Below are 16,733 nucleotides of genomic sequence, written 5' to 3'. Positions count from 1 at the left end.
GTGGTTGGAGCTTCCCCAGGAGAGCTGGGAAAATGGGCCCAGGCCCTGCTACGCACTGGGAATCGGGTGTAAAGTCCTGTGAGGGATGAGAACTGCTGAGGCTGGTCACTCCTGACACACTTGTCTCACTTGCAAAGCCTTTATTGATTTCCAGGAGCTCTGATACATGGCTTGGACTTGCCCTGCCTCACCCCCATCCCTCTCCCAAATCTGCTCGTGAGAGCTTCCTAATGAAAGGTTCTAGGGGCACGGTGCCCTCCACTCCCGTTGCCCAGGGGCTGGGGCCCTGCCATGTCCTCCACCCATGCCATGTTCCCCCCCCATTCCCAGGGCTGTGCCATGGCTGTGCTGTTCCCCTCACTGGTGCAGCTGCTTGGGAGCATCATGCTGTGGGTCACTGACTGGCAGGTGGCATCCTGTGCCTCCAAGGGAAGCTGCAGGGATGCCCACTGCCCTCTCTGCCCCACAGCCCTCTGCTCTGGGCAGCTTTTCCTCCCCAGCTGCTGCCCTTGTCCTCAGCACCGCCCAGCTTTGGTACAGATGGTGCCTGTGGATGTGGCTCCCTTGTACCCATTATAATGCTTGAGGAACCAGAGGGCAGGTTGAGGGGGTGCTGGCTGGGCTGGGAGGGTGGCACAAGAGGTGAGTGCAGATAGCTGCCGGCACCTTGGGTAGGGGTGCCAGCTGAGGGAACGTGGGTGCCAGCGCACAGCTCGTGCTCACTGCCTTCCCCAGTGCATGCAGGCAGGACCTTGATGGTCACAGCAGGATCAGGGCGAGTGCTCACTGCAGTGACCGCACCACGGAGCGATAGGCTTGTACAATCTCCTCGCTGCTGGGGCAGCTGTATCTGAACTCCTTGGTTTCCCTGGCACTGTTGAGGTACCGCCACACGCTCTGCAGGTCCTTGGGGATCCCAAAGCGCCGGTAGTGCTGGCACACAACCTGGGGGCAGGAACGGGGTGAGCCGCTGCCCAGCACTGCGTGCCTGGGGTGTGCCAAGGAGGGCCCCACGGCCAGGGGCTGGTACTGACAAGCAGGAGGGTGGCAGGAGGCCAGGGAACATCCCTGGGACTATGCAGGATGAGGAGTTGCATGGAGGACATGGAGGTGGCACAGGGGTTGGCAAGTGAACAGGGGGTTGCTGCGGGCACCAAGGGGCAGCACTGGGGGGCCAGGGAGAGGAGCAGGGCATGGTGCTGAGCTGCTGCACTCACCTGCACGATGTTCAGCTTGGGCAGCAGGTTGCAGTCTGCCAAGGTGAGCTGGTCCCCATCCAGGAAGCGGCGTCGGGAGGCCCGGAGGTGGGGCTCGTGGGCCAGCTCGTGCTCCAGGGGGGCACTCAGGAACTCATCCAAGTTCAGCAGGGCCCGCAGCAGGTTCCGCTGCAGCGCTGCAGAGGGGTGGCAGCATCAGGGCCCCTCAGCTGTGCTGCAGCTCCTGCCCCACGCCCAGCCCTGCGCGTGGGCCCAGCCACACTAAGTTGTGTGGGGAGCGACAGCGCCTGGGGCCCCAGCTGGGGCAGGGGAGGGCTGCAATGGCTCGGGGTGACCCGATGGGGCTCTAGGGTGGTGCCACCCGAGAGGTTGCATGAGGTGTCTGTCCCCCACCCAGCGGCTCACCCTGGTCCCGGGCAGGCACTGGGTTCTTGATGTAGGTGGAGAACTTGTGGAAGATGTCATTCCCTGCCAGGCTGGACTCCCTGTACTGCGGGATCAGGCTGGGGAACCTGCAGGGACATAGGCACAGCTGAGGCTGGCAGCAGGAGCCAGCAGGAGCTCATGTGCTGCCCGCTGCCCCCCCTCAGCCTGTCCTGCCCCTCTCTGGCCCCTGAACCCCTGTCAGGGCAGCAGCCACCACTGACATGGGTGGGCCCAACTTGTCCTCCAGGAAGTCCTCGATGGTGACAGTATCAGTCTTTGGTTCGCCATTGTAGAGTAAAACGGGCAGCTGGGCCCCCGGCGCAAAGTCCTTCAGCACGTCCAGTGCCCTGCAGGAGATGAGGACAGATCATAGAACCACAGAATCAACCGGTCTGGGAAAGACCTCTGAACTCACGTCCAACCATTCCCAGCACTGCCAAGGCCACCACTGCCCCATGGCACTGAGGCCTCGTCTCCACGGTGTGTGAGCACTTGCAGGGCCGGTGCCTGCAGCCCTGCCCTGGGCAGCCTGTTCCAATGCCTGAGCACCCTCTGGGGCAGGAATTGTTCCTCAGCTCCATCTAAACCTGCCCTGGTGCAGCTTGAGGCCGGTTCCTCTTGTCCCATCCCTTGTTCCTTGGGAGCAGAGCCCAGCCCCTCCTGGCTCCATCCTCCTGTCAGGCACTTGTAGGGAGCCATCAGGTCCCCCCTGAGCCTTCTCTTCTCCAGACTGAACCCCCCAGGTCCCTCAGCCGTTCCCCATGAGTTCCTAGGGCTCTGCAGGGCACCACGTGTGTCCTGGGCAAAGGGACGAGGTGGTGCTCTGAGGCTGCATCTCCTCAGCATGCGCCTGTTGCAGCTCAGTCCTTGAAGAAGCCCACAAACCTCCCTCAGACAGCAGGGGGGCAGGGGGGGATGTACAACAGTTGCCATGGATCCCTCAGTGCCCATCCTTCGCTCCCTTCCCAAGGTGCTGGGGACCTATCATCCCCCATCGCTGTGCCACGGCAAGTCTGTCCACCCTGCCTGTGACTCTAGGGCTGGCAGCCCCTTGGGAGGTGGCATCACTCACCTCTTCACATCGACGGTGGTGAGGGTGAAGGGCACCCCTTTGAGCAGCAGCACCATGAAGAGCCGCTGGCAGAAGGGGCAGTGGCCCATGCTCTCCCCATCCTCACTTGCCTGTGGGCAGAGGGAGAACTCAGTGGCCCCTTTGCCCAGCATGGCTACAGGCAGCTGAGCAGCACTGGCATCGGCTGCACAGAGCAGGGCACCAGCACCTCCCAGCTCGTGGGGCTGTGCGGCCTCACCCTGGCAGCCTCCGTGCACAGTGGATGCTGTCCCTGGCCCGCTGGGGGACACGAGGACCCCAGCCCCACGGTGCTGAGGAAGATGGGGCCTGGGGCAGCTGTGGCAGGGGAGAGCCAGGCACGGTGGGGACCGTGCTGCAGAAGGGTGATGGTGGTGCCGGTGGCCCCATCGCTCCTGGGTGTGAGCCCAGGCGGGCCCGTCCTGCCCGGTGCAGCCAGCCAAACTGCCCTGGCTGGGTGGAGGCAGGAAGGGCTGCGCAGGTGCAGGGGATGCTGCAGTGGGGGGGCTGTGGCGGGGGGGGAAAGAGGGGGGTATCCCAGCCCAGCACCCCAGGCTGAGCACCGGAGCCCTCCCTGCCCACAGGCAGCATTATGCTGTGTGCTGGGCAAGAGCCCTGAGCTGCTCACTGCTGTCCATGGCGCTACATGAGCGCTGCAGTGGGCAGAGGCAGCACAGCCAAGCCAGCCCAGCAACGCCTGAGGTCCTGCCAGAGGTGCCCACCGGCCTAGGGCAGCCCAGGTCCCCCTGACCCTTCTCACCTTAACGAAGAGCTGGATTTGGGGTTTCTCGGCCATGCTGGGTGGTGGCTCCTGGCTGAGTGGTGGCGGTGCCGTGAGTGCCCAAGAGACGTGCTTGGTCCCAGCCCACATTCCTCCCCAGGGTGCACCTGCTCCCACCCATGCCTGGCCCCAGTCCTGCATGGGTGGCTCCTGCCTGTGCCCCCAGCCAGCTCCACCACCCACCCTGGAGATGCCAAGTGCTGGGTGCAGCCCTGTGTGAGGCCCAGATCCCTTTGCCCATTGCAGGCTCCTGCCCGTGCGTGTGCACTGTGACCCCCCCTCCTCAGCCCTTGCCCTCCCCAGCACCCAGCCTGGTGCTCCTGTCCATCAGCACACACACACTCTTGCTGGGTCCAGTTATTTTTTTTTATTTAAAACGATCATTATTTTTCACATTTAATCTCGTTGTTTCTTTTGCTAGCAATGTACAGGCTCCTCCAAGGCGTCCTCACCCCATACGCCGCATGGCACCGGCACTGTGCCCGCAGCTCGCGGCCAAGGACGTGCCAAGGGAGGCAAGATGGAGGCGAGGCCAAACTCAACCAAGCAAATAGTGTTAAGGCAGCAACCACCCCTACCCCTGCTCCCACCCCACTGCCACCCTAAGGGTGCCCCCAGTGGGGTTTGTGCCACCATGGCTACCCAGGTTGCATCTCCATTGACCACCAAAAGCCATGGGGCACGGGGACAGTGGCACACACAGGGTGGGGGCAGCTGTGCAATGGGAGGGTTATGGGGATGCTCCACACCCCCAGTGCCAGCGACCACCCGGAACCTGGCAGGGGGGCAGGCACAAAGCCCTGGCCAGAGCATGGCTCTGCCTTGGGGTGCCACCACTGAGGTCAGCTGGGACCCAAAGGTGACACCATCCCTTCTTGCCTTGGTGGCAAAGGGCTGACCCCAAGCTGGCTCATCCACAGGGTGCCCCAGGGAAGGCAGTGCGTGTGCAGCACCACCCCCACCCGCCCCCGCCAGCCCCTGGCCTGTATGCCGTAAAAAAAATATGGTCTGAAAAATCTGAAAATAGAGCTCATCTCCCCCCAGGTTCCCCTATTGAAAATACTGTATTTTGTATCACAATCTAGAGCAGGTGGCATACAGGACTGGAGGGGACCAGAGGCAATGGAGAGGCTATCCCTGCTCCTGTGGCCGAGTGGGGCCACGCTGGCACCAGGTGCTGCCCGTGGCAGGAGCCAGCCCCGGGCCTCCTGGTGAGCCCATGCCAGGAGGCAGGAGGGGCAGTCAGGTCCAGGTGTTCCTGGAACAGAGGGGAACTGCGCACAGGCTCCCCGGCTGCTGCAGAACATGGGGCATGCAGGCGTGGATGGTTGGGGTCCATGTCATGGGTCCGGCCATCACCCCATGTCTGGGCACAGCTGTGGGGCACTGCAGGCTGGGGGTGCTGCCAGGCATGGTCCCTGTGGGTGACAAGGCAGCAGGACCCTCTGCAGAAAGGAGGGGCACTGACAGCCCTGCTGCCACAGTCTATCGTGTCCCCACCAGCCCAGGCACTGCACCCCCACCACGCTGTGCTGTCTTGTCCTTCTACCGCAAGGCCACCGGACTCCCAGCTTCTAGAGCCATCCTTGGATGCAGCAACCCCTCTCCCAGTCCCACCAGTGCCCCAACAGTAAGAAACCAATGCAGGTGTCTCCAGCACAGGGCTGAACACTAAGCTATGAGTGGCAAAGTGGAGAAAGAGGGGGGCACAACATGCCACCACTGTAGCAGTGCCCTGTGGTGGGCTGGCAGGAGGCGGGGTGAGTGGCTCTGGGAGGAGGGACGTGGTTGGGGGCAGAGGGGGGAAACAGCTGGTGCCAGCATGTGAAATACCCTGTGAAATACCCCCCTGCTATCCCGCGTGCCCCCTGCCTGGCCCCAGGATGGGGCCAAGTGCCCAGTGTATGTGTGGCAAGACTGGGCAGGATGCTCCAGTGGGGAAACCCTCTCAGGCAAGCGGGAGATCACTGATGCCACCCCATTGGTGCAGAAATCAACCTGGGGTGAAGCACCAGAGCCCTGGTACCAGACTGCAAGCTACCCAAGGGCAAGTGCCAAGCCAGGGACAATGAAAACAAGGCAAAAGCTTGGAAAATCCTTCCTCTGACCTTGCTGGGGCTAGGCCTGCGGTGGTGACAGTGCTGGGGGGTGTCCCTGCAGCCGGGGTCCAAGGGATGGGTACAAAAACAAGGCACCACTCTAGGGCCTCGTCTTTGCCACGCAGGAGGCAGGGCCGGTGGCACTGGTGCTGACACGTCTTTCTCTTCCCAGTCTCCGCCCATGGCATGTGCTGGCTGGGTGAGCCGGTGGCCCTGGCACCACACGGTGACACTGCCCCAGAGCTGAAGGGGACCATCTTGCTGTGGTGGCTCATGGGGTCCATGCACCATGTCATCCCTGGCACACGCCTCCAGCCGCGACAGCTCCACTCAGCAGGGCACAGAGGGGAGAGGCCGAAAGGGTTCGGTGGCTTCACAGCTGGGGGACGTGGCTGCACCGGAGTCTCAGCACAGAGTGTCCGTGTTGAAGGAGAGCTGAGCCTAAGGGCATGGAGCAGGCTTAGGGGCTGGCTGGGGACTGCTTGCTCTGCCCAGAACACCCAGTGCTGCTGGGGATCACCTGTCCCCCTGAGAGCTCACTTGGGTCATCCCTGGCCCCACCCCCAGATGAGGTCTGGTGCTGCAGCACCCATTCCTGGTGCCCAGGCCAGGGACACAGCTGGGATCAGGGACACCCACATCTGGGGCAACCTCTCCTCACCCTCTCCTCCTCAAAGCTGATGAGGCCTTCGTCGTCGGTTTCCAGGTCCTCCTGCTCTTCCACCACGAGGGCCCGCAGCTCAGTGGGGGCAGCCCGAGGGCGCAGCAAGCTCAGCACACGCTCCAGGGGCGACTGCAAGGCGCAGCTTGGGCTTGTCTCCTGCTGCTCCAGGTTGTCACTTTGCTTCTTGGCAAAATTCACAAATACCTGGGGGCAGGGCCAGAAGAGTTAGGGCCACCCCTCGCCTACCATCCGTTCCACTGGGGACAGGCCCCAGAGCATCCCACAGGCTGTGGCCACCACATGCTCCCACCTAGCTCCACCTCCCACTCCAAAGGCAGTTTCTGCCAGGCACTTTGGTATGGGCACCCCAGTGGGCATGGCCACCCTCCCTGGCAACACACATCCAGCAGCCTGCTCCATCCCCGGTCTCACATTGTCCAGTGTGGTCTGGCTGACGGAATAGTCTTCAATGCCCAGCACGTCCACCACCTGCTCCATCTTGCTGAAGACCTGCGCCAGTGAGATCTGGTCCGACTTCAGCTGGTACTGGGCCTTGGTGTGGTGCCGCTCCTGTGGGACATGAGGTGACACCTGAGCCCTCACTCCCTGACCCCTCCTGTCCCCTGCAGGGGTCCCACAGAGGTGTCCCTTGGAGGATGACAGCTGCTTGTGCCCTGAGGCAGGGGCTGGCAGGGAACTGCACCACCATCCCAGGGAGCTCACTTTGAGGACAGCCTCAGGGAAGTTGCGGTTGAAGAACCTCACCACCTCCTTGACGTTGAGGCTGGACTTGGTGCGCACGGTGATCATGTAGCCATCACCGAACCTACACAGGGACAAGGGACCCCATGAGGACACACCACCACCTCCACATCGGTGGAGAAGGACCCCATGGAAGAGGACGATGCTCCCTGGCAGCTACTGTACCCACGACAGTGCCAGGATGCTCCAGTGAGCTCGTCCCCTGCCCACCCTCAAAGCAGCACTCGCACACACACTGACATCTCACCATGGGTGCCACACCGCTACCCCTTGCCCACAGCACATGTGAATCCCCACTGGGCTCTTACCGGTTCTTCAGGTGCTGGATGCTGCCAAGACACTTGAGCCGCCCGTTCACCATGATGGCCAGGCGGGTGCAGAGCGCCTCGCACTCCTCCATGCTGGGAGACAGAGCAGGCTTCAGCAGGGTGACATGGGGACACACCACACCTTTACCCCGGTGCTGTGGCTCCACCACCACGGATAGCAGAAGGCAAGAGGGTGTCCCAGGTTCCCTCTGCTGCCTGCCCAAGGGTCCAGAGACTTCCCCACCCCACAGCACCCAGGTGCCCAGAGGCACCACAGGCCCAGTCTGAAGTCCCCTGAACCTGTGGGATGTGAGCACCACGGAGCGCCCCGTTTTGATGACATCCAGGATGAGGTTCCAGAGGAAGCGCCGTGCCTTTGGGTCCATCCCCGTGGTGGGTTCGTCCTGGGGGACAGACAGCATCCTCAAACCAGCCCCTGGTACCCTGCCCTTCCCCTCCCGTCACACCATCCCACACCCCAGGACACGTGGTGGAGCTGGGGGCAGGCAGCTCCCACCCGGGGCATTTCTCCACCCTGCGTAGTGCCAACCCCAGGGACAGGCAGTGGGGGGGAGGAGGATCCCACAGGCAGGGTGTTGGAGGCCAGGGCGCACCAGGAAGATGAAGGCTGGGTATCCGATCAGTGCAATAGCTGTGGACAGTTTCCTCTTGTTGCCACCACTGTAGGTGCTGGCAGGTTTGTCCGCATACTTTGTCAGCTCCAACTTCTTCAGGGCCCACTTGACCACCTGCAAGCACGGCGGTTGCTGCCATCACCTTGCCAAGGCCATGGGGCTGGCAGAGCTGGCAGCGGTTCCACAGTTGAGCTCCATGGCACAGGCCAGCAGCCAAGGGGACCACAAGCCATGTGCCAGCCAGGGAAGCCCCATGGAGCCCCCGGCACAGCCACAAGTGTTGGTAGGGACCTGCAAGCACATGTGCCCACCCCTGGTACCCCATGCGCATACACCACCAGGATGGCTCTGCCGTGAGGGCACCAGCACTGGTTCAGGTCCCTGATAGAGGCTTGTGAGATGCCATCCTCATGGCACAGCACCAGCCCATGTTGCCCACCCAGGCTCCTACCCGCTCCTCATCCTTCCAGGGAATGCCACGCAGGCGGGTGTAGAGTTCGAGGTGCTCCTGGGCTGTCAGCTCGTCAAAGAGTGCATCGAACTGGGGGCAATAGCCCAAGCTCTGCTGCACCTGCAGGAGCTCCTTCAGGATGCTACGGGAAAGAAGGAAGGGGCCGTGGGGAGAAGAAATTGCTTTTCGGGAGTACCCCACTGCTCACCCCCACTTTCACATGCCTTTATACTGCAGCATCTTCTACCAGGTAATCCATAAGAGGAAGCCTGGCCTGAGAGCTGGTGTCCCTTGCCACCTCTCAGATGATGGTCAGCCCAGCAGGACATGGCTGCAGCTTCCCAAAGAGCCACATGGGCAGACTCACACTTTTTCATCCTGGGAGAACCCACCTCAACCCCAGGACAGCAGGCAGTGCCCTCCTCCCACCCAGCTCATGCTGCCCAACCTGTGCCCATTAACGAAGGCCTCTCCACCAGTGGTGCTCTCGTCCCCTGTCAGCATCTTGAAGGTGGTGGTCTTGCCCGCTCCATTGACACCCAGCAGCCCAAAGCACTCCCCGGGCCGCACACCAACACACAGCCGGTCCACGGCCAGGATGCGCCCGATCTTGCGGGACTTGTACACCTGTGGGGCAGGGGACGGGGACTCAGCCCACCCAGAGACACCTGTACCCCAGCCCCACAGCTCCGAGGTGTCTCCTTGCAGCCCTGGCACATCCCCCACTGTTGCCGCACCTTGGTGAGGTTCTCGATCTTCAGCATGTCGTTGTCAGCATCGCCGCGCAGGACACGGTGCCGCTCATTGGCCACATCGATGTCGTCCTCAATTGGTTTGGTGGAGACGGGCAACCGCCTGCAGGCGGGCACGCATGGGGATGAGTGTATGGGAGCTGCTGGCTGGAATCCCTGCTCCCAGCTTGCACCCACAGGAGGGGCAGCCTGGAGCTAAGGGGGCCCTGACAGCAAAGCACTTCCCATGGGTGGGCCTGCCCCCAGTGCCCAGCCACACTCACTGGGGTTTCCGGAAGAAGTTGTACTGGCACATGATAGTGATGAAGAAGCCGACAAAGCCTTCGATTGTCATGGCAACGAGCCCCCGCGTCACGATGTCCCATTCGAAGGGCGATTTCATTTTATCGAACTGCCCTGAGTGGGAGGAAGAGGAGAGAGCAGCTGGGGACACCCTACTGTGGGAATAACCCAGCTACACATCTTGAGCTGGTCTGAGACAATGACACTGTCCTGTTCTGTTCCCTTCCCCGCCGCAGCTGCCTGGTCATGAGGATTTCCATTCACAGCACATGGGCTGTTGAAATCATCTTCCAACTTTTCAATCTCAGTAGGATGAATCAACTCACTGAGAGTTGGGATGGATTTGTCAGATCCTACCCTAAAATTGTCCCTCGTGCTGCCAGCAGCACCTTGGTTATATATGAAAGCTGTTTGGGAAGCAGAGAGCAGCAAGAGCTTTTTGTGACCAAGCTGAAGCTGTGAGTAGAAAAGGGCTCATTCTGGCTGGGCAGCGCAGCCCTGCAAGCAAGTGATACATCTGGAAGGAAAGAGTCTTTGCAGTCCCCATCCCTCATACTCCACAGCCCCACCATGGGGCCACACCATGGCCCGCCCCCACCAGTTTGCAGCAGCAGCATACAGCTCTCCCAGAGCTGCTCTCCCCATGGGTCTGTTATTCAGGATAGCCCAAGGAACCATTTTCATCATCACTAGCACTAGGCCATGGCTGACCCTCTACTGTAACTCACCCAGTCTAGTCCACAGCCCCTGACTTTTTGTTCCACAGTGTTCTGGGGCTCAGGACACCACCCAGGGCAGGTGAAAGGGATGTGTGGGGACCCCCCCCCCCCCAGCACCACATGCCCTGTAGCAAAGGAGGGAAAGAACAAGAAGCCCTACCAATCTTGGCATAGTATTCGTTGATGTACTCATTATAGGCCATCTCCATCAAGCCATGACCCAAGTTGTAGTTAGGGAATACAAGGAAGCAACTCTTCAGATAGCTGTTCACCACCTTCAGATCCTGTGAGGATGGGCACAGAGGACACAACCATCAGAAACACCCCTGAGGGCTGTGAGAGCATGGCAGGGTCAGGATTTCCACCAAGATATGGTTCCACTTCCCTGGCAGTGTTAAGGCCAGGTAGAATGGGGCTTTGAGCAAGCTGCTCTAGTGGAAGGTGTCCCTGCCGTGGCAGGGAGTTGAAACTGGATGAGCTTTAAGATCCTTTCAACCCAAACCAGTCTGGGATTCTAGGATTCTACGATACAGCCCAGTCAGGTCCCACAGTGGACCCTGCTGGGAGCAGGAGTTTGGAGCAGAGACCTCCGGAGATGCCTCCTAGCCTGAGCTGTCCCACAACCTGATGACAGCTTCTCCCTTCCTGGTGGCCCCAGACAGAGCTCTGAATCTCATACCTTGTCATGCTCAAAGAGCTGCAGCAGGAACGTGGCGACAGTGGCTGTGATGCCGATGAAAAGGTTGATGACAATGAGAAAGACGTAGGCAGAACTGGGCACCTCGAACCAGAAGGAGGCAGGGTACATGATGGGTGTGATGGACCAGCTGGGGAGGTGAGCAGCAGGAGTACACGTCAGTGTGGCAGGAGAGGGACAGGGCAGTGCCAACCCTGGGCTCACCCATCTCACAGCACTGCCCTCCCTTGGCTCTCCTACCCCAGCCCTTGCAGCCCACCAGCTATGGGAGCTGCAGAACGTCAGCCAGATTAGCAGCACCAAGGCCAGATCCTGCCAATGCAGCCACAGTGCAGATGGGGCACAACAGGGACCTACCAGTGCATCCTGACCACCCCTCTAAGCAACGTACCCATAGAGCAGGAAGAGGGAGAGGACGGCGGGGAAGTTGGTAGGAGAAGTATATGCCGGGAGGTCAAACACGAACAGGATGATGATGCAGCATGTGGCCGGCACCAGGTAGTTCAGCTGGAGAAGACAGGAACGTTTGTGGCTGCTCAGCCACACACACAGCCCTGAGGGCTCAGCCATGGGGTGGGACCATGCACCCTGCTTACCATGTCCCACACATAGTTGGCCAACCAGTAGATGACAGGGTCACAGCCGCTCACAAACTGCAGATGTTTGGCCTTGGTGGCCTTTTCAGCCACCAGGAACACCACAAAACTAGCTGGCACAAACGACATGGCCACGATGATGAAGATGGCAATCACCACGTCAGTACCTTGCAGGCTGCATGGGGAGCAAGGAGGAGAGCAGAGACCCCATCACTCTCAGCTGCCCAGAGGAGGACCACATGTCCTGGTGTGGGACACGGCACGGCACACAGACCCATACAGCACAACCACCCGGTTCCCTGCCACGCAGCTTGTAAGGCAGAAACATCAGCACTACCCTGCAACCCACAGTGAGGAGCATCCTGCCTCCCACAGGACAGCCACCCTCCCTCCAACCCACTCCCTGGACCTACAGGTAATCCAGGGACAGGCTGGCACTTGTCTTGTTCATGGGGTGGTTGGTGACCGTGATGCCTGCAAGATGACCCAAGAAGAAACATGGCAGTGTGAAGGCTGGCTCAGCGCAAAAAATCTTGTCCCCAGCCTGCCTGGTCCTGCCTTTGAGCAGAACAGGTTTTCTCCCTGCAGCCTGGCAGGAGCTGAGGTGTCTGAAGCCTCCAAGCACCTTGAGGCCAAGCCCTCCCTCACCAGCTGGCAGAGAGCATCCAGATACACACTGCAAGTCCAGGTGCCTCCAGGCAGCACTCTGGAGCATTCTTCCCAGCCCAGACCCGAGATTTGCCTAGCCCAGACACAGCCAAGATGTGTGACCTCCCTGCCCCAACTGGGCACTAGGCTGCTTGGTCCAAGAAGGGGACATTGTACTTTAGAGCCTGGTTGGACCATGCCCTAAAGCTGTTCCTGCCCTTATCTGCCTCCAGGTCCTCACCATAGGCAGCAGGGTTGCCTTTGCTCTTGGGCAAGTTGGCTCGCAGGATGGCGTTGTTGAGAGCGTTGAGGTAGGTGGGCATGCTGTGATAGCCCTTGTTGTTGTAGAAAACCTGAAGCAGAGAAGAATGGTGGGAGGTGGCAAGAGAGCTGGGCCCATGGCATCTGTGCTGGATGGGACAGCCTGTGCCCCTGGCTGTGGGCACAGCAGGTCAATGCTGACCATGCTGGGGTGGAAGCTGCAGAACACCATGGGGCAAGAGCCCCGCCAGATTCCTCAGTGGAGAGCACAGCTGTAGAGCAGGGCGAGAGGCTCCTGCTGTGCCCACAGCACTGCTGCCCCCTTCTCCTCCCCACCCACCTGTGGCTGCCGCTGCCCTTCCATCCCCAGCCCATGGCGCAGTGTGTTCATACCTGGGCTGTTCTCCGCACAGCAATCTTGCGCACCGTGGCAGGAGCCCTGGCCCCAAAGGAGGCTGGGATGGATTTCTGGACGTTGCCGAAGGTGAGTGCCCCATACCTGTGGGACGAGGCACCATCAAAGAGCCGTGGCCACTATCCGCGACCTCCCGGACTGGGGCCATGCTCCTGTCAGCACCCCAGGAAGGTGTTCCCCAGCCCCTTGGTCCCCCAGCCCTGTTTCATGGCTCAGGGCAGGCCCTCCCCACCTCCCTCTTGCCTGTGCAGCCGGAAGCGGTCCGAGGTGTAGAGCAGATACTCAGAGACGTTGCGCCCTGTGATGTCTGCCAGGATGTCTCCTGTCACCACCTTCATCTGTGGCGGGTGGCCCCCCACACCACTGGGACAGGAGAAGCCAGTCCCCTGCATGGAGCATGTGCACTTGATGGGCTCGTGGACAATGTGGGGCAGGGCAGGAGCCGACGTCACGGTCTCTGAGGAGCAGAGAGGGCAGCTCACAGCCAGGCTCCTGTCTGCCTCATTGCCCAGGACAATGTCGGGCAAGAGGCTGAGCCAAGGGGTCCCAGCCAGGCAGGGAGAGAGGGAGTGCATGCTCTGAGCCAGTGAAAGGGCTTTTATGTGCTGGGGACTGAGAAGGACTGAGAGATGGACATGGGGGAAAACTTCAGAGGGCAGAAACACTTCAGAGAGTGGGCATGAAGTGTGGCTGGAGAAGGCAATGGCACAGCGAGGGTGACACAAGGCTGGCTACAGGGCTCTCAAAGGTGTCACCATCCCAGGGGAGTTCTCCCAGCATTGCCAGGGCTGAACAGACAGCAGTGCTCCATGGCCAGTACCAGCCCTGAGGCAGAAGCCCAGCCCAGCAATGTGATACTCTGCTATGGCCAGGCCAAACTGACAAGGATTTCTAGAGCTGCTTCTGTAGGGGAGATGCAACACCTCCTTGATGGAGTTGAATCCTAGGCCTGGACACACTTGAGCACCAAGTGCAGGTGATACCTTTGACAGCAGAAGAGAAAGTAGTGGAGTTCCAGGCACGGAGCAGGTCCTCATCCATCGAGATGGGGTAATCGGAGGGAGCCGGGGATGGAGGCGGGGGCACGAAGTTGGAGAGCGGCAAGCCCTGGGTGAAGGAGTCAATGCACATGGCATCGAAGTACTTGGCTGCCAGCATCTTGGACTCATTGCTGTTGAGGTTCTGCATGGGCTGGTCCAGTGTGTTGTTGAAGGGTGTCTTGAGCACACAGGTGGCCCCCACACCGGAGGGCAGGTGGAAGGTGTTCACCAGCTGCTGGGGGCTGGCATCAGGAGACAGCCTGATGCTGCATGAGAGGAGCAAGAGACATGGGTCTCACCACCGTGGTCATCTTCTCATGGGATCTCAAGGCCTTGGCACTTATGGGCTGAACAGACATGGCTGAAGAGGCACACACAGCCCACGCCCAACATGAGTTGAGCTGCTGATCTCAGTCAGCACCTCACCCAGAGATATCCTGGGGAGGATGGAGGCTGCTTTCTGCGTGGGGACATGGAACACCAGGCTCTGCTCCAAGCCTGAGCCAGCCCTGCTGCAGGCTGTCCTCCCTGCTGGCCCCAACCGTAGTCACAGGGATGGAGATAGGGATGGGGATGGGGCATGAGACACCAGGTCACCTGCAGGCAGCAGCTCTCACCGGTATTCACGCCGCTCCTCATTGGCATAAGGAATGAAGTTGCCCTTCGGCTGGGTGTAGTTGTGGTACTGCGATGGCGAGAGGATGAGGGGTGGCAAGTCACCTGTGGGAACAAGGACACAAACCCACTCACACCACTGTCCACAGGCAGAGCGGCAGAACACAGGCAAGCCTCATCCTTGCCCGGCCCCAGCCGCTGTCACCACCAGCCACACTGGGGCAGGTAGAAAAGGCCACCAGTAGTCCCCATTGTGTGGGGTTGACTCACACACACCTATTTCGGGCACAGAGAGTGCCACCGTCATGGCCACGCAGACGAAGAAGGCGGGCAGGAGGATCTGCGAGAAGAGGGCCTTGGTGTTGCGCTTGGCACAGTGGAAGCGTTTGACAATCAGCCCGTGGAACTGGCGCAGCTTCAGCCAGGAGCCCTCCAGCTTGAAGCTCCCCTGCCCAGCCAGGTCGTGGTCCTCCACCTCCGCCTCTTGCTCTGGGAGGGGAGAAGGACATCAGCCCCCAGCACAGCCACTCCCATACCGGCTGTGTCCTCCAAGGAGCTGAACTGGGCTCCAAGCTGGGCGCAGCCACCCCATGGGACAGGGCAGCACCCAACCCTGACAGCCCGAGCCACAGCAGCACTGGGACGTGAAGTGAGGCAGCTGGCTGGTGGGTTCCTCTTGGCCCAAAATGGGAAATTTAGACAATAGGTTCAAAAAAAGAAAAACCAACCAAATTGGCGGTTTTGGCAGAACCCCTCCATTTTCCCATCAGCTCTCCCAACCGGCGAGGGGTCAGCACAGCTGGGACATGAGTGGGGGGACCCAGTGAGGCAGTGGGCATGGGGCTGGAGCTCTGCTGTGACACTGCCTTGGCTCTGCCTCCCACCACCAAATCACAGCACTTGGAGCAGTCCCAGCCAGGGAAGCAGCACAGCATGTCCCTGAATTAACCACGACAAGACCCACTGAGATAACTCGGAGAAGGATTTGCAGACAAAACAGCAGCCTCCTGCTGCCTGCCTGCATTCTCCATCCTCCAGCAACCTCAGCATCTGGGCAGGGAGAGCCCCAAGCCCAGGTCAGGGTATGGAAAGTGAAGCCAGTGGCTGGAAGATGACTGCATGCCCAAAGGCCAAGAGAAGACAAACCACCCGGGAGCCAGTGCAATGAGCATGTTAGTGGGGTGTGTCTGCAAGGTGGCACTCGTGGGATTGAGAGGTGAGGGGCAGAGCTAATGCTGGCTGTGCCTGTGCCCACCAGCTCCATGTCTCAGCACAGGTCCCCCATGCATACCCCACCAGTCTGGGAGTGTGTACTGGTGACAGGACCCGTTTCCAGCCCTCCCACCCAGGCTGCAGCTCTCAGGGTGCAGCATCAGTGGATGCACCATCAGACCCCATGCAGAGTCTCGCCACAGCCCTCCCCAGACCAGGCACACCCATGTCCCCTGCCCAGCGGCATGGACAGGCGCTGGCACTGCCCTGGCCACCCTCCATATCCCCGCCTCGCAGGCGCCTGCCGCTGGCCAGGCGCCGGCAGCACCAACCTTGCAGACTGATGTTATCGGGGTCCTGCCGGTTATCGAACAGGGGCGCGTAATCCCCAAAGAACTCAGAATAAGCCCCACCTTCGTCACCCCGCACGGAGCCCACCGAGGAGGCTGAGCGCAGGGATGCCTGTGACTGTGCCAGCTTAGAGCATGTCACCAGGTTGCTGAGCTCCACCTCGGGCTTCTCCAGTACAGCTGCTTCGGCCTGGACCTCCCCGTTGGCCTCAGGCTTTGGACCCAGCTCGGTGGTGGGTGGCTGCAGCGTGTCCTTCTTGGACTCCTTCATGTCTGGAAAGAGAAAGCAGGTTGCCACTGGCCATGCCACCCCTCAAGTATGGCACAGAGCAGGGACGGACCTGCTCTGCAAAGATGTGGAACAAAAGCTGGCTGCCCTGGGCTAGGATGGGCTCCACTGGAGACTTCTCCTGCCCTTGGGATAGGAGGCTCCCAAGGCAGCCACACACAAGGGGACAGAAGCGATGAAGCACCTGCAAAGGCTCATGGGCCCCCACCAGCCCCAGAAGCACCATGTGCATTCCCACTGCTCGTACCCGCGTCACTGTTCTCCAGAGATTGGTCCTCCTCAGACACCTTCAGGAAGACCTCCTCCAGTGTGGTGTCCATCAGCCCAAAACTGGTGAGATCCAGCTCCTCCAGGCTCTGCTCCAAGTGCTGTGGAGGCAAAGAGCGGCGTAAGGAGGGCAGGAGGTGCCCACAATGCCAGGGCC

At 60.7% G+C, this 16,733-nt stretch overlaps 2 protein-coding genes across 7 annotated transcripts in view; both read right to left on the bottom strand.

Moving 5' to 3' along the window:
- Positions 1-185: 185 nt before the first annotated feature.
- On the bottom strand, positions 186-3,529 carry CLIC3 (chloride intracellular channel 3). Its single transcript, XM_065696010.1, has 6 exons — positions 3,494-3,529; positions 2,716-2,825; positions 1,865-1,990; positions 1,623-1,729; positions 1,218-1,393; positions 186-945 (listed from the first exon to the last, which is right to left on the bottom strand). Exons 1-6 carry the CDS (start codon positions 3,527-3,529, stop codon positions 784-786), a joined length of 717 nt encoding a protein of 238 aa, XP_065552082.1. The 3' UTR covers positions 186-783.
- A 337-nt stretch (positions 3,530-3,866) lies between these two features.
- ABCA2 (ATP binding cassette subfamily A member 2) overlaps positions 3,867-16,733 on the bottom strand; it is a 32,257-nt gene continuing 19,390 nt past the window's right edge. For 4 of the 6 annotated variants that reach the window (XM_065696040.1, XM_065696037.1, XM_065696038.1 and 1 more), the window contains 24 exons: positions 16,557-16,677; positions 16,003-16,293; positions 14,735-14,947; positions 14,461-14,563; positions 13,787-14,109; positions 13,047-13,260; positions 12,782-12,887; positions 12,369-12,480; positions 11,893-11,953; positions 11,480-11,654; positions 11,275-11,390; positions 10,866-11,013; positions 10,347-10,470; positions 9,449-9,581; positions 9,171-9,288; positions 8,882-9,060; positions 8,434-8,575; positions 7,962-8,096; positions 7,648-7,751; positions 7,348-7,440; positions 7,001-7,103; positions 6,710-6,847; positions 6,275-6,481; positions 3,867-6,054 (listed from right to left, as the gene is read on the bottom strand). In XM_065696040.1, the coding sequence (XP_065552112.1) occupies positions 6,019-6,054; positions 6,275-6,481; positions 6,710-6,847; positions 7,001-7,103; positions 7,348-7,440; positions 7,648-7,751; positions 7,962-8,096; positions 8,434-8,575; positions 8,882-9,060; positions 9,171-9,288; positions 9,449-9,581; positions 10,347-10,470; positions 10,866-11,013; positions 11,275-11,390; positions 11,480-11,654; positions 11,893-11,953; positions 12,369-12,480; positions 12,782-12,887; positions 13,047-13,260; positions 13,787-14,109; positions 14,461-14,563; positions 14,735-14,947; positions 16,003-16,293; positions 16,557-16,677 (3,495 nt within the window). In that variant the 3' untranslated portion in view covers positions 3,867-6,018. Of the gene's footprint in view, positions 6,055-6,274; positions 6,482-6,709; positions 6,848-7,000; positions 7,104-7,347; positions 7,441-7,647; positions 7,752-7,961; positions 8,097-8,433; positions 8,576-8,881; positions 9,061-9,170; positions 9,289-9,448; positions 9,582-10,346; positions 10,471-10,865; positions 11,014-11,274; positions 11,391-11,479; positions 11,655-11,892; positions 11,954-12,368; positions 12,481-12,781; positions 12,888-13,046; positions 13,261-13,786; positions 14,110-14,460; positions 14,564-14,734; positions 14,948-16,002; positions 16,294-16,556; positions 16,678-16,733 lie in introns of those variants that run through there. The other 2 variants (XM_065696039.1, XR_010616204.1) reach the window with 2 other exon arrangements.

The sequence above is a fragment of the Lathamus discolor genome, chromosome 15, assembly GCF_037157495.1.
Source record: "Lathamus discolor isolate bLatDis1 chromosome 15, bLatDis1.hap1, whole genome shotgun sequence".
Classification (NCBI taxonomy): Eukaryota; Metazoa; Chordata; class Aves; order Psittaciformes; family Psittacidae; genus Lathamus; species Lathamus discolor.
The sequence above is the reverse complement of the archived record's forward strand: the minus strand, read 5'-3'. Positions and strand labels throughout refer to the sequence as shown.